This window comes from Bos javanicus, chromosome 5 (assembly GCF_032452875.1).
Source record: "Bos javanicus breed banteng chromosome 5, ARS-OSU_banteng_1.0, whole genome shotgun sequence".
Classification (NCBI taxonomy): Eukaryota; Metazoa; Chordata; class Mammalia; order Artiodactyla; family Bovidae; genus Bos; species Bos javanicus.
In genome coordinates this window covers 63,272,905-63,287,659 of record NC_083872.1, presented here as the reverse complement: position 1 = coordinate 63,287,659, position 14,755 = coordinate 63,272,905, and the positions used below count along the sequence as shown (strand labels likewise).

At 40.1% G+C, this 14,755-nt stretch overlaps 2 protein-coding genes across 5 annotated transcripts in view; one reads left to right on the top strand and one right to left on the bottom strand.

Moving 5' to 3' along the window:
* APAF1 (apoptotic peptidase activating factor 1) overlaps positions 1 to 2,947 on the bottom strand; it is an 89,350-nt gene extending 86,403 nt beyond the window's left edge. For 2 of the 3 annotated variants that reach the window (XM_061416992.1, XM_061416994.1), the window contains exons 1-2: positions 2,861 to 2,947; positions 168 to 346 (exon numbers count right to left, since the gene is read on the bottom strand). In XM_061416992.1, the coding sequence (XP_061272976.1) occupies positions 168 to 305 (138 nt within the window). In that variant the 5' untranslated portion in view covers positions 306 to 346; positions 2,861 to 2,947. Of the gene's footprint in view, positions 1 to 167; positions 347 to 2,725; positions 2,797 to 2,860 lie in introns of those variants that run through there. The other variant, XM_061416993.1, reaches the window with a different exon arrangement.
* A 944-nt stretch (positions 2,948 to 3,891) lies between these two features.
* Positions 3,892 to 14,755, top strand: part of IKBIP (IKBKB interacting protein) — a 28,698-nt gene continuing 17,834 nt past the window's right edge. For both annotated transcript variants that reach the window (XM_061417004.1, XM_061417003.1), the window contains exons 1-2: positions 3,892 to 4,170; positions 11,456 to 11,573. In XM_061417004.1, coding sequence (XP_061272988.1) covers positions 3,995 to 4,170; positions 11,456 to 11,573 — 294 coding nt within the window. In that variant the 5' untranslated portion in view covers positions 3,892 to 3,994. The remainder of the gene's footprint in view (positions 4,171 to 11,455; positions 11,574 to 14,755) is intronic.

The window sequence follows — 14,755 nt, the reverse complement described above, 5'->3', positions numbered from 1 at the left end:
CTAAAAAAAAAAAAAGTAATTCAGTATACTATAAAGAATACATTTGCAACATAAATTAGTGGACACCAGTACAAATTTTGAAATAAATTCTAAAAATTTTTAAGAAAGTACAGACTGAATTTTTTAAAAATCAAAAAGAAAGCATACACTGCCTCAGAGGGCTTTACCTCATTTTTCACTTTTTCCTCCTCTGACACTGTTAAAACTCCATTACTAATCATGTGATCCATGATGTAGGATGTTTTGATGTCCCTTTCCAAGGCTTCTCTATGCTGAAGCAAACAATTTCGAGCTTTTGCATCCATCTTCCCTCAAATTTCTCTTTCTCTGAGCTGTCAACCATGAGCTACAGGCAAAACATCAAATTCTTGTCAGCCCAATAAAGATATGAAACGATGTACAACCTCACTGGTAATTAAAAACATAAAGAAAGGATTTTATTTTTGCAATTTTTTTTTTAAATAAACAAAATCCAATGCTTTCAAAAATGTGAGGAAATTAGTATTCTTTTAAGATACCTGAGGAGAGATAGGTAATTTGGGATAGATATGTACACAGTGCTGATTTAAAACGGATAACCAACAAGGACCTAGTGCATAGCACAGGGAACTCTGCTCAATGTTATGTGGCAGCCTGGATGGGAAGAGAGTTTCAAGGAGAATGGATATAGGTGTATGAATGGCTGAGCCCCTTAGCTGTCCACCTGAAACTATCTCAACATTGTTAATTAACTATGTGTGTGTGTGCTAGGTCGCTTCAGCCCTGTCCGACTTTTTGCCACCCCATGGACTGAAGCCCGCCAGGCTCCTCTGTCCATGGAATTCTCCAGGCGAAAATACCAGAATGGGTTGGTTTATTAGCTATATTCCAACACAAAATAAAAAGTTTAAAAAAAAAAGGTACCTGAGGGGAGTACAAAGTGGATGCAACTGTTCTGGAAGGCAATATACGATGTATCTGAAGTAAGCATTCTCTTTTAACCAGAAATCCCACTTCCAGGAATTTACCTCAAAGAGATAGTCATATATGTATGCAAAAAATATCCACAAAAAGAGTTAAAAGAGTGTTTAGGTAAGATTAAAAAGATTAAAACAACCTAAACAAACAAACAAACAAAAAACCTAAATATCATTCTGAATATGGATTTAAAAAATTAGATTTTATATATACAATGGACTATTATACAGCCATTTAAAATAAGACACACATCCATGTACTGACATGGAAAGGTGCTCATTACACATCACTGAAAAAATTTTAAATATGATCCCATGTGTAGCACAAAATGTGTGTTGGTCTCATCTAAATATGTATGGAGATGTTTAGAAGTCTGTTCAACAAAATGTTTGGGTTACTTACAAAAATCAAGATTTAGGGATTTTTTTCCCTTTTCTGTTCTTTTCTACACTATCTTAATTTTTTTCAATACTCATGATCATTTGTACAATTATAAAACTTCCTTTAAGACTTTATAAACAATGATCATACTGAAGTCCTAATAATTACAAACTTCTTGATTTCTCTGCCATCATAAAACTAAATAGAGCATTCTCGGTACTGAGTATTAGTTCTCACTCAAGATGGGCGTCAGCTGATATGTCTTCACACATTTCTCATGGGCTTACTCCATGAGTTTCAGCTGAGCTGCTAAGTATGACAAAGAAACAGAAAATATCCTCTGAGGTCATTTCTTAGATTAGGAGGACATAAAAACAGAATAATATTCTTCATAGTATAATACTCGGAAGTTCCTACCAACTTTATTTCAAATATGATGCAAATTTCTCAATAAGTATAAACCCCAGATCAGAATGTTTGCAAGTTTTTAAACAGAATCTACTAATGTATTACAGTGAATGTCTAAATGTGCTTATTAATGTATTTACTCAATAAATATTTGAGTCCCTCCTATGTAGGGCCCTGAATCTACAGAACTTAAATTATACCCATGAAGGAATTCACTATCTGATAGAAGAGGAAAATACAGATAACCATAATGTGATGCACTGAGTGCAAAGAGACGAGCACAAGTAATTTCGAGCACACAGAAGAGGAGTAATAATGATTAAGCTTCAAGATTGACTAAAAAGTACAACCATATGTGTCAGCTGCATACAAAGGTAAGCAAAGCATTTCCCCATTATTGTCAAGGTTCACAAAATGCCCAGTACTGGCATGAAACTGCTTAATAAAAGAAAAAGTTATGGTTAGGACCAGGGCTACAGTAATTTTTAAGTGTTAATAAATGTTTTTATGATCTCAAACATAAAATGTCCCTTAATTTTACAGTAATAAAATTTGGTCTGACAAAAACAGAAATAAACTTTCTAGGTGAGGTCCAACAGCTAAGGCAAAAAACACTCTGAACACTTGTAACTAATTTTCAACTTTACCTAGCTCTGTTAAAACTAAAGAAAACTTAAAACTAATTAAGTTTCACATGTTTTCCTAAACTCTGTCCCCATTGAAACATGAACAAATTCTCAGCGTCCCACCTTTATGTAACCACATCAACGTAAAGTGAGGACTCTTGTGAAATATAAAGGTCAGTTTCATCCAGGAAAACCGTTAACAGTTGACCAGTTCCTTTTTAGATATTTCTCTTCCTGGTACAGTATCAAAATGATTAACAAGTATCCCTTGAACGAGAATTCAAAGTCCCTTAAACTGGCTACTGAACCTCCGGAAAACCCAATTCTGAAAGAAAAGCGAGACGCAAACTTACCCAAACCTTCGCACAAGAGTCTTCACTGGGAAATCAAGTTGGGGTTGTTGAGAGGAGGCAACAGAGCTCCCAGAAAAAAAAATTCAGGGCTAGGGACACATGCCAGGGAAGTTCGGGGCCTCACAGGTGTCTCACCTGAGCGTTCGCAGCAAGGGGTACCTGAAGACCCCCCGCGAACCTCCGACCCGCCGAGAAGGGGGGCGTCACCCCCACAGGCGACCGGCGCAGTCCCGCGGCGCCGAGGTGGTAACTCCAACCCAGACACAAAGGAAGGAGGGTCACTAGGGCTGTGGCTCCTTCCCTCAGGCTGCACTTGCAGCCGGGCGGGAGCCGGGCGCCACTCTAGATTCCGCTGTTGCGGCTACTTCAAGTCCTCGCGGGTAGCTGACCGCTCAGACTCCTCACCACCAGCTCTCATACTCCTTCCGCACAGAAATAAAGGCAGCCTCTCCGCCTTAGGGCCGCGGAGCATTCAAAACCCGCCTGCCGGCCCAGCTGGGACGCCGCGGCCCCGCGCACGCAAATAAACACACCCGGAAATTCACGACAACGCCGCCGCCGCCGCGCGCGCTCTACCCCATCTTGTGCCCGCGCGCGCACGAGACAGCGCCTCCGCCCCACCCTCTGCGGGGGCGCGGCTAGGCCCCTCAGGCGCTCCGCGCTCCTTAGAAGGGAGGGCCCAGGCGGCGGCGCGCTCGACGTGGCGCGCGCGGCCCCGCCCCGCCCCGCCCCGCCCCCTGGCGTCCTGGCGGCCAGTACGCGCCCGGGAGCCACGGTTATCCTCAGGCTTGCATTCCTAAAGCAGGGTTTTGGCGACGTAGGGATGCCCCCTAACCCACCTGACTTCCCTGGTGGCTCAGACGGTAAAGCGTCTGCCTACAATGCAGGAGACCCAGGTTCGATCCGTGGGTCGGAAAGATCTCTTGGAGAAGGAAATGGCAACCCACTCTAGTAGTCTTGGCTGGAAAATCCCATGGACAGAGAAGCGTGGTAGGCTACAGTCCATGGGGTTACAAAGAGTGGGACACGACTGAGCCACGTCACTTTTCACTTTCCACCTGAAGGGACTCGATAGCGGGTGGCTGGGAGACGCTGTGGAGCAGCGAGTTGTTGGCCGGGAGGGAGGGAAAGGGGGCTGGCTTCTGGGCGGTGCCAAGTCTAGAAGGGGGCGCGGTCAGCGCCGAGCCTTCACGCAGAGGCTGAGGCGGCCACGTCCCGCTACCCAAGGTTGTAGAGGCGTCCCTCTATTTTTCCTGGGGACCTCCAGACATGTCCGAGGTGAAAAGCCGGAAGAAGTCGGGGACGAAGGGAGCCCCGGCGGAGCCTGGGAAGCGGAACGAGGGCGGGAAGAGTCCCGAAGCTCGGGGTGGTGGAGGCAGGGGCTGGGCCGACCCCCGGACCGGCGTGAGTCTGCTGTCGCTGGGGACGTGCCTGGGCCTGGCCTGGTAAGTGGTCTGAGGCCGCTGGGCCGTGTCTGGCCTCCCGTGCTTGCCCTCTCCTTGGGCTCCCGCCTCTGCCCCAGCCCCGCACTGCTCGGCATCCTGCTGACCTCCAGCTCCCAAACTTGCCGCTTCTGTTTCTCTGCATCAACCCCAAAGAAGGGACGGCCCAGCTTTTATTTTCCCTTTCGCTCATTTCTTGTACTGCCTGCGTGCCTGATCGCCCAACTGGAGTTGAGGCTAGTATTTGGGAATGAGGCAGCCATTAAGGGGCTTCCCTGGTGGTTCAGATGGTAAAGAATCTGCCAGTAGTGTAGGAGACCTGGGTTGGGAAGATCCCCTGGAGAAAGGAATGGCAACCCACTCCAGTATTCTTGCCTGGAGAATCCCGTGGACAGAGGAACCTGGTGGGCTACAGTCCGTGGGGTCCCAAAGAGTCGGACACAACTGAGCGACTAACACTTTGACTCACTTTGACCATTAAGAAACGTACATTCGGCCAAACTTCATTAAGCGCATTCTTCACGACTGAAGCGTTCCCGTTTTTATAACACGTTACTTCCTGTCCACTGTGCATTTGGGACAAATTTGCCCCACCCCATCAATGCCTTGTGGCAAAGTTTACAACTTGAAAAAAAAATTCATTATGATCTTAAAGAACCAACGTTCTTGATACCAAATTTTGGAGGAGTGCTCACATTTGAATCAATGTGCATGCGTTCAAAGTCTATTCCTGTTACAGATTGAATTTTAGTATTGGAAAACTACAAAAGTATAGAAATTGTGTTCACCTAAAAGTACATATATATAGTTTTTAAACCAAGCAAATAGCGATATATTGATGTCATAGGAAAAATGAATATAAAGAAATAACCTTACAACCAACTTATTTTCCTCAACCATATCTTTTAGGATTAACCTCTTTCACTTTAATAACGAGACTGATGCTTTAGAGTTTCCCTCCATTTTCCACCGATTTTTGAAGTATTTAAAAGATAGTTACTCGTGTTCAAGAGTAATTGGATTCTAGAAGCGACCCCAGATGTCCTTTCGTCTAGATTATTTTTGATGCTAGTAAATTTTGAAGTATACTAATCACTCATCCTGAGTCGAAGTCAATAAAATGTTACTAATACAATAAAGTGAAATGTTGATTATAAATATTCTCTTCAAAGAGATAAATTGTTATCTTACTAATATATTTGTTTGTAGAATATTTTGATCTTAAATGTACAGAATTTACTATTTTAAATAAACTGGTTTTATGTCTTAAAATGCATGAGTTTATTTGGGTAAATCAAAAACTGCTGGCAAAGTTGCTCAGAACTAGAACTTAGTAGGCTAAAATATATAGGTTGCTTCTTTCTGGAACCTAATACAACTGGTTTTAGTTACTGAATTCATTAATTCTTATTAACTATCCAGAGATTCATATTCATATGAGATAAATTACTTCAGAAAATGTTCAGCTTTTCAATAATTTAGTTACTATCCTGGGAAGGCACACTAATAGGAATCTATAAAGGAAAAAGCTTTTGAAAAGCAGACACTTCAGCTCAGGAATTTACTGTTAGTGCCTACAATAAAGAAACAAGTTATATTCAAGTAGGAAGATTTTATTTGAACTGTGTCTGCAACATAATAAAACAATGCTCAAAGATTATTTCTAAAATGGGCAAATTCAATGAATGTTGTTGCTCTGGTGAAATCTTTTGCCACAAGAGTTAAAGTATAAATTCAGTCACTATAGCAAATAGCTATTCGTGATGAATTTGGGAATAACAAATTATTAAGACATTAGGAAGAATTTTCTAAAAATATTTAGAATCTGAAAATACTAAAAAGCACACTGGAATTATAACTAAGCCACTGACATTTTTACCACTAGGATTAGCATCTAAAGATCGTTCTATTGAAAATGCTTACTGTACTGACACTGTCCTCGTTATTTAAATACAAAATTGAATATGTGTGCCTAAATACAGCTTAGGGGTGAGTCTAAGTTAGGGCAGAGATTTGAACCCTTGCACTGTCTGAGGAGGATTTCAAGGCGTCACTATTTTAGTATCTTCAAACCTTTAGTCTTTGGATCCTTGTTTGGAAAATAAACAGAGACAATGCATAATAAAATGGTGGTACTTAAACATTTCTCAGTTAAATGAAGTGCTGATGTCAGCTTAACAATAAGATGGAGATAAGAGTTGCTCAGGACTGTAGGGCCTGACGGAGAAGGCAATGGCACCCCACTCCAGTACTCTTGCCTGGAGAATCCTATGGACAGAGGAGTCTGGTAGGCTACATACAGTCCATGGGGTCGAGAAGAGTCGGACATGACTGAGTGACTTCCCTTTCACTTTTCACTTTCATGCATTGGAGAAGGAAATGGCAACCCACTCCAGTATTCTTTCATGGAGAATCCCAAGGACAGAGGAGCCTGTTGGGCTGCCGTATATGGGGTCGCACAGAGTCGGATACGACTGACGTGACTTAGCAGCAGCAGCAGCAGTAGGGCCTGAATGTTGGGTTTGCATACCTCATTTATAAATTCTTTAAGGAAATTTTCCAGATAAGAGTATTGAAGACATTATGCTTTCAAAAAGTTTTTAAAGGTTATGAAGTTACTAAACAAGACACAAAGTCTTAAAAGCTTATCTTACTACACAGAAATTTAGTCACCTAGAAGTTCCATTGTAGAATTTTAGGTTTCTTCTGGAAATTTAAACAGATTCTCTAATTGCTTTTATAAAAGTTTGCCATAGCATTTGTGATAATTATGTATCAAAAGTCAAAAGCTCTTTCAACAATCAGATAATTCAGGATTTTTTTTCCTCTATCAACTAATACAACTTTATAAATCATTTATGCAGCAAAATCTTGGCTAACTCCATTTTTCAGCTTTTGTTGTCATTAGTAGAGTTTAAAAGACAGAGAAGGTATCCTTTAATTGTCTTGATTTTTTTTTAATGGAATATGGTCATTGTTTTCCTGAACTTTCAATATTGTGTTAAAAATGAAGTGGTGATATGAAACATGGCCAAATGGGTACTGACCGTAGTAGTGGCCCTGGAACTCCCTTGCTTGGGAGGGTTCATGATAATAGCTTCTTGTGGGTTGCCTCTTTCTTATTACTAATTGAAACACAGCCAGAGAAAATCCTATATATATATATCCTCAATCAGCTGTCTGCCAACACAAGGAAATGCATGGTTTATTCCTAAGGGCCCTGAATCTATATGAGACCTCTGTAAACTGCAGTGGATTATGAAGGGGTCAGAAAGATTCTTTTTTTTTTTTTTAAACTTTACATAATTGTATTAGTTTTGCCAAATATCAAAATGAATCCATCACAGGTATACATGTGCTCCCCATCCTGAACCCTCCTCCCTCCTCCCTCCCCATACCATCCCTCTGGGTCGTCCCAGTGCACTAGCCCCAAGCATCCAGTATCGTGCATCGAACCTGGACTGGCATCTCGTTTCATACATGATATTTTACATGTTTCAATGCCATTCTCCCAAATCTTCCCACCCTCTCCCTCTCCCACAGAGTCCATAAGACTGTTCCATACATCAGTGTCGCTTTTGCTGTCTCGTACACAGGGTTATTGTTATCATCTTTCTAAATTCCATATATATGCGTTAGTATACTGTATTGGTGTTTTTCCTTCTGGCTTACTTCACTCTGTATAATAGGCTTCAGTTTCATCCACCTCAGAAAGATTCTTTTTGTTAAGGCCTATACTAAGGTAGGAGAAGGAAATGGCAACCCACTCCAGTATTCTTGCCTGGAGAATCCCATGGACGGAGGAGCTTGGTGGGCTACAGTCCACCGGTCGCAAAGAGTCGGACACGACTGAGCGACTTCACTTTCACACTAAGGTAACCAGTTCATCTAGGGCCTTTTTCTCTATATCCATACCTTTAAAATCCTTAACTAAAAAAAAAAGATAAAAAATAAAATAAAATCCTTAACTATGATAGTGAAAAGAGGCCGCAAAACATAGGGTAAGAGAGTGCTTCCTTTTCGTGGATCTCATCCATTCATTCCATCCTTTGTTGGCTGTAAACCCAAGGCTGCTTCAAACAGACCTGGAGCTTCTAATGATATCAAGTGTAAGTAGAAGAGAGCCCTGATCTATTTTACCACTCTCGGCTTGTCTGAAGATGGGAAACACAGGTGCAGAAAGTAATTCAAAAGAAAAAGTCAAGGTACTTAAAGAGAATAGTTGATGTTTTATGTTTCAGGAACTGTAAGAACTTTATAAATATAAACCTATTTAATCTCTACAACACCCTAATCCCCACTTTACAGATGAGGAAACTAGCAAAGGTAAGTTAAATAACTTGCCCAGGGTGATTGTACAGCTAGCAAATAGCAGAGCCAAAGTTGCCCAGCTTCACATTCAACCAGTATGATATGCTGTCCACCTTTAGTATTAATCCACAAACAGGCCAAGATTCTAGAAATAGAAATCCCTAGCCCAGAATTGTGTATAATCATTTTCTTTCTTCTCCTAGCCCTTAGCAGACCCTGTTGTCTTATCTAAGGGAAGGAAGATGGGAGTAAGGAGGTTTTGAACTGCTCCTGTTTGAAAATCCCTAAAACAAAACAAAGCACCTTGGGCACTAATCTGGATGCCAGTTTCAAAAATTACTGTTTCAGAATTGAAACCACCTTCTCTCAGTGTACATTTTTGGCTTCTAGAAAATCATCCTCTTCCTTAATGTTAAATGAGTTAATATTTATAAAGCTCTTAGAATAGTGTCTGGCACTTCTAAGTGAAAAACCGGGAATTCCCTGGTGGTCCAGTGGTTAGGGCTTTGCGCTTCCACTGTAGGGGGCTCAGGTTCATCCCTGGTTGGGGAACTAAGATCCCTCATGCCATGGGATGTGGCCAAATAAGAAATATATTTTAACTCAGCATCATACAGACCACTGTTGATTATTTTCATTACACACTAAATAAACTATACCTGTTTTTTCTTATATGCATTATTCATATGTAGAAATGGTGAATTTTTTTTCCATTTTGGTGAGAATTTAACTATGAAAAAAAAAACAGCAAATTATCAGAAATGATCACTCATATAATAAAGTTTTCTTCAAGTTTTTGCTTAATATTTGAGATTTTGAGATGTGCAGAGATAACATTAAAAAGATTAAATAAAATGAGAAGTCCTGTAATGAATTTTAATGGATCAACCTTCACAAAAAGTTCCCTCTATAATGATTTTATTCTAAATGAACATATTGATCTATAGAACAAATCCATGAGTTAACACTGTGGAGTAATGGATGATAATACCAATTCCTGAAATTAGGCTTTTCTTTAGAGTGGTCTTTGTTCTTCCCCTCTGTCTACTGGTCTCTTAAAAGCCAACAATGAAATAGCCAATCAGAAAAGAGCTTTGAAATTAGGATAATAGTGTTTTCTAACAACTAGAAGTTTTGTTTAAAAGTTCATATTAACACACAGGAGAAGTCAATCTGTACTAATTATGCAACCTGGGCTTACTTACTTAAATCACTTATTTCAGGATAAATATTTGCCGTTATCAAAAGAAATTTATTTCATTCAACATTGTAAACACTTGTTTAAAAACACAAAAAATCCATTTTAGTTTTGTACAGTTTTAAGCAACAGCCTAATGATGACTATGAGTTTGACTCACAAAACTCAGAAGTCTTTCACCTCTCCATTGAGTTTCGGAATCTTTAAATGTTTGTCTTTCACTCTGTCTTCCACTGTTTTTACAATAGTGTCAATTAGTCATTCTCAACTTGGCTGGGAGGTTTGAAAATTTATAATGTTTAAGTCACATCCCAAATCAACTAAGTCTGAATTTCTGTGGTAGGAGCTAGACATTACACATTTTTAAAGCTGCCAGGTGCAGCTTTAAATGCACTTTGAACCACCAACCCACATACTCTGATTAAGTCACTCCTCCAGTTCCTACTGGGCTTCACTTGTGGCTCACCTGGTAAAGAATCTGTGCGCAGTGTGGGACACCTGAGTTTGATCCCTGGGTTGGGAAGATTCCCTGGAGAAAGGAACAGCTACTCACTCCAGTATTCTGGCCTGGGTCACGAGGAATTGGTCATGACTGAGCGACTGTCACTTCACTTCCAGTTCCTATGGTTTAGCTCCACTGCTTTTTTATTTTGCCACACCACAGGGTTTGCCGCTTTTGAGATCTTACTTCCCCAACCAGGGATTGAACCCGGGGTCTCAGCAGTAGAGCACTGAGTCCTAACTACTGGACCACTAGGGAATTCCCTGTGCCACTGCTTTTTGATGACTCAGTTCAGTTCAGATTTATGCCCGACTCTGCGACCCCATGGACTGTAGCTTGCCAGGTTTCCCCATTCATCCCCAACTCCTGGAGCTTGCTCAGACTCATGTCCATTGAGTTGGTGATTTGATAACAATAAATACACAAAGAATATTAGCTGCTACTTTTTCTGGGCCCAAAGAAATGAGTCAAAATAGCTTAACCAAAATGGTGCTAGATCCAAAACATTCCTTTTGTGTCTGGTCATTTCAAGTCCTTACAAACAAAAGATTATTTATTGTTTTTAAGATTCGGATAATTTTTTTGTGCTTCTACCCTTTACCAGATGGAGAATATATTCCAATTTTAGATTGGCATCTAAAGGACACTTGCAGCTCATAATTTAGAGTATAATCAACTGCACATATTATACACCTTGAAAAGCCTATGTGTTCTATTGTCATATGGACAATGATTCCTGTTTTCAATTTTGACTCCTGATATATTTTGACTTCTAATAATCATCACCTCTTTCTTCCACTCCACTGCTTTTTTTCTCTTCTCCTATAGTTTTATTTTAAAATCCTTTTTTAACTTAGATAACTTTTGCTTCTCCTACATCTCAGTGTAAAACACTTATTTTCTAGATATTACTCAAATATCGCCTTGAAAAAATAGTAGAGACCACATATCTCACTCTAAATAATTCATTATTTCTTTCTTCCAAATGTTTCTTGCGTGTAATTTCTATTACAGATGTTTCCCTATCTCACTTACTGAGCTGTAAACTTGAAGAAGGGCAGTGTTTCACTCTTATTTACATGTACAATTAAACCAGTACCCAACTACACATCAAGCTCTCCCAATGTTTGCTGAAATAAACTCATGTTTGTTGAAATAAACTACCTATACCAGAATTTATGTTGTCCTTACCAGAAGTGGACAGAAATACTGCTTTAACATTCAGACTTTAGTGGGTATGAATTAGAAAGTAATGACTTTTTTTTTACCTTTTCTAGGTTTGTATTTCAGCAGTCAGAAAAGTTTGCAAAGGTGGAAAACCAATACCAGTTACTGAAGATGGAAACCAGTGAATTCCAAGGGCTTCAAAGTAAAATCAGTTTAATTTCAGAAAAGGTAATTATTAATTGACATATCTGGAGAGATTTTACCATTTTTCTTCCCCATTGCCACCCTTCTACCCCATTCATAAATTCTTTCTTCCTGCCTTTTAGACCATTAGTACTTTAACCGTTGCTGTTTTTCCTGCTTCTTCACATTCTCCCTTCAGTCTAAGCTAACTTTAGATTACATTTTGAAAGGACAAGACTTTTCTTAATATATAACAACTGTTATTGTTTAAAAGGACCAATCTTCTTATATTGATGTGACCTCAACTTTCTATTTAAATATCAAGTGTTTAGGGCGCTGAAAATATAATTGATTTTTAGGTATAAACTTAGAATAGGAGTAGCTCTTGTTGGGCAAAGATCCACTGGTTTTTGTTTTATTTCTACTTGGTAAGTATATACATATTCATATGCATATAAGAATGACTAACCTAAAAACAAGGGGCTTCCCCAGTGGCTCAGCTGGTAAAGAGTCTGCCTGCAATTCAGGAGACACGGGTTCTATCTCTGGGTCAGGAAGGTTCCATGGAGTAGGAAATGGCAACCCACTCCAGTATTCTTGCCTGGGAGATGCCATGGACAGAGGAGCCTGGCAGGCTACAGCTCATGAGGTCACAAAAGAGTCGGACACAACTTAGTGACTAAACAACAACAAACCTAAAATAAATATTAATTATAGCCAAATGAAAATTAAAATCAAAATCTATGTTGTAGTTCTTCAAGCTGTAAATGCAAATGCATTATTACTGTGATTTTTAGAAACGTGAGACAAATAAAAAAATTTTTTACTACCTAGTTGTCTCAAAAGAGGGGCAGGTGCAACCAGTAAAGGCATCAGGTGGGCCTTGTCTGGCTACCAGGGACCAAGCTGTCATTGGGAAGTATGGCTTGCTTTTCTCATTTATTCATTCACTAAACCTTTATTCCTGTCATAAGGTAGAAAAGGACTTGTGTTTGGCACCAGGGTAAGCAAGGATGTTGCAAAAATTAGAAATTAAATAGATGGCCTAAGTTCCTGCCGCCTGATGCACAGAAGGAGCCTAAAATCCCCCAGCAGAAAAGAATCGTGGATGAAAATTATCCTTCACACATGCCAGTGAATTGCATGGAGCATGAGTTTAGGGGCCTCTGGAAAGGTGTTGCAAGAGTTTGTATTTTGACCTAGAGCTCAAGATGAAATCTGATTATAGTTATTTGCTGCTGCTGCTGCTGCTAAGTCACTTCAGTCGTGTCCGACTCTGTGCGACCCCATAGGTGGCAGCCCACCAGGCTCCCCCATCCCTGGGATTCTCCAGGCAAGAACACTGGAGTGGGTTGCCATTGCCTTCTCCAATGCATGAAAGTGAAAAGTGAAAGTGAAGTCGCTCAGTTGTGTCCGATTCTTAGCAACCCCATGGACTGCAGCCCACCAGGCTCCTCCGTCCATGGGATCTCCCAGGCAAGAGTACTGGAGTGGGGTGCCATTGCCTTCTCCAAAATAGTTATCTAGGGCCCTCTAATCAGAGCAAACATGATAGAAAAATTCCAGGAAATAGAAACTTCATGTACTTAAATGCTACTGAAGAAAGATTTCTTTTTTTTCAGCCATGTCACACAGCATGCAGGATCTTCATTTACTGACCAAGATTGAACCCTTGCTCCCTGCAGTGGAAGCTCAGAGTCTTAACTGCCAGAGAAGTCCCAAAGTTTCCTTTTTAAATGAAAAAATTTGGCAGCAATTAAAAAGATTTTTTAAGCAACAAGAATATATTTTACAGCACAGGGAAATAGAGCCATTACTTTGTAATAACTTCAAGTGGAGTATAATCTATAAAAATATTGAATCACTATGTTGTACACGTGAAACTAATATAAAATTGTAAATCAATTATACTTCAATTAAAAGTAAATAAATAAATGCTTTTGAAACATATTTAAAATATCACCCTAGGATTCAAGAAATATTCCATCTTCACATAGCTCTTTCCCAATCTGCCCTAGGAGTAATTTAACAATAGCTGCCTCTTTACAAAGCAGGCCCTTAAAGGCCAGCTTAATACAGTAGGAGGGAAAACAGCTAGATGTGGGCTCTCACAAAACTGTGTGACCTGGGAAAAATCACTTTAACTTCTCTTGCCCTCTATTTCATCACTTGTTAAATGAGAGTAACAAAACTTTTATTAAAATCAAATGAGATACAATATACATGCAAACTCTTTGAAAACTTTCAAGCAGTAATAAATTTAAGAATTTAACTTTTTTAAAAAATGAAAAACTATTAAAATATATTCACAGCCCATAAATGCTAACTATTGTGGAGTTCCAGGACTTCCCCGGTGGCTCAGCGGTAAGGAATCTGCCTGTGATACAGGAAATGCAGCAACCCACTCCAGTATTCTTGCCAGGAAAATCCCATGGACAGAGGAGCCTGGTGGGCTACAGTTCATAGGGGTGGAAAGAGTCAGACATGACTGGTGTGAGCACCAGTCACTCATTAATTGCACATTAAATCTTGAGACCTTTATTATCCTGAAAAGTTGATCTTGTCCTTGGGTCTCCTGGGTTATACTGCCTCCAGGTTATAGTGAAACTCTGGTGAACAGCCTAAACAGGAAATTATCTTGCATGTGTACAAAGTCACTTCAGTCGTGTCCAACTCTTTGTGACCCTATTGACTATGTAGCCCGCCAGGTTCCCCTGTCCATGGGATTCTCCAGGCAAGAATACTGGAGTGGGTTGCCATGTCCTCCTCTGTGTGAACTTCCCGACACATGGATTGAAACAGTGTCTCTTATGTCTCCTGCATTGTCAGGCAGGGTTCTTTACCACTAACTCTACCTGGGAAGCCCAAACAAGAAATTACCTTGGATGAAGATAAGCTTGTCTCTTCAAAGTGCTGCTAAGAAGATAACTAAACATAATACTGTTAACAATGTACAAGTATTTCTCAGAACTGCTTTTTAAAGGAACTTGCATTATGTCTACATATGTACATTAAAAATAGTTCTTAAACAAGGTTTCAGAATGACACTGTTCATGCATTGTTTGGGAACAATCAAACAGTCACCTAGAACTATCACCTGGAACTGCTTCAGGTCCTGACTGGGGTAGACCACTGGGGTAGACCCAGGTTTCCTGGACGTTTTTCCTCCTAAACATCAAAAAACGTGTTCTTTAGACCCTGAGACATGAGCAGTACAAAAAGGCATA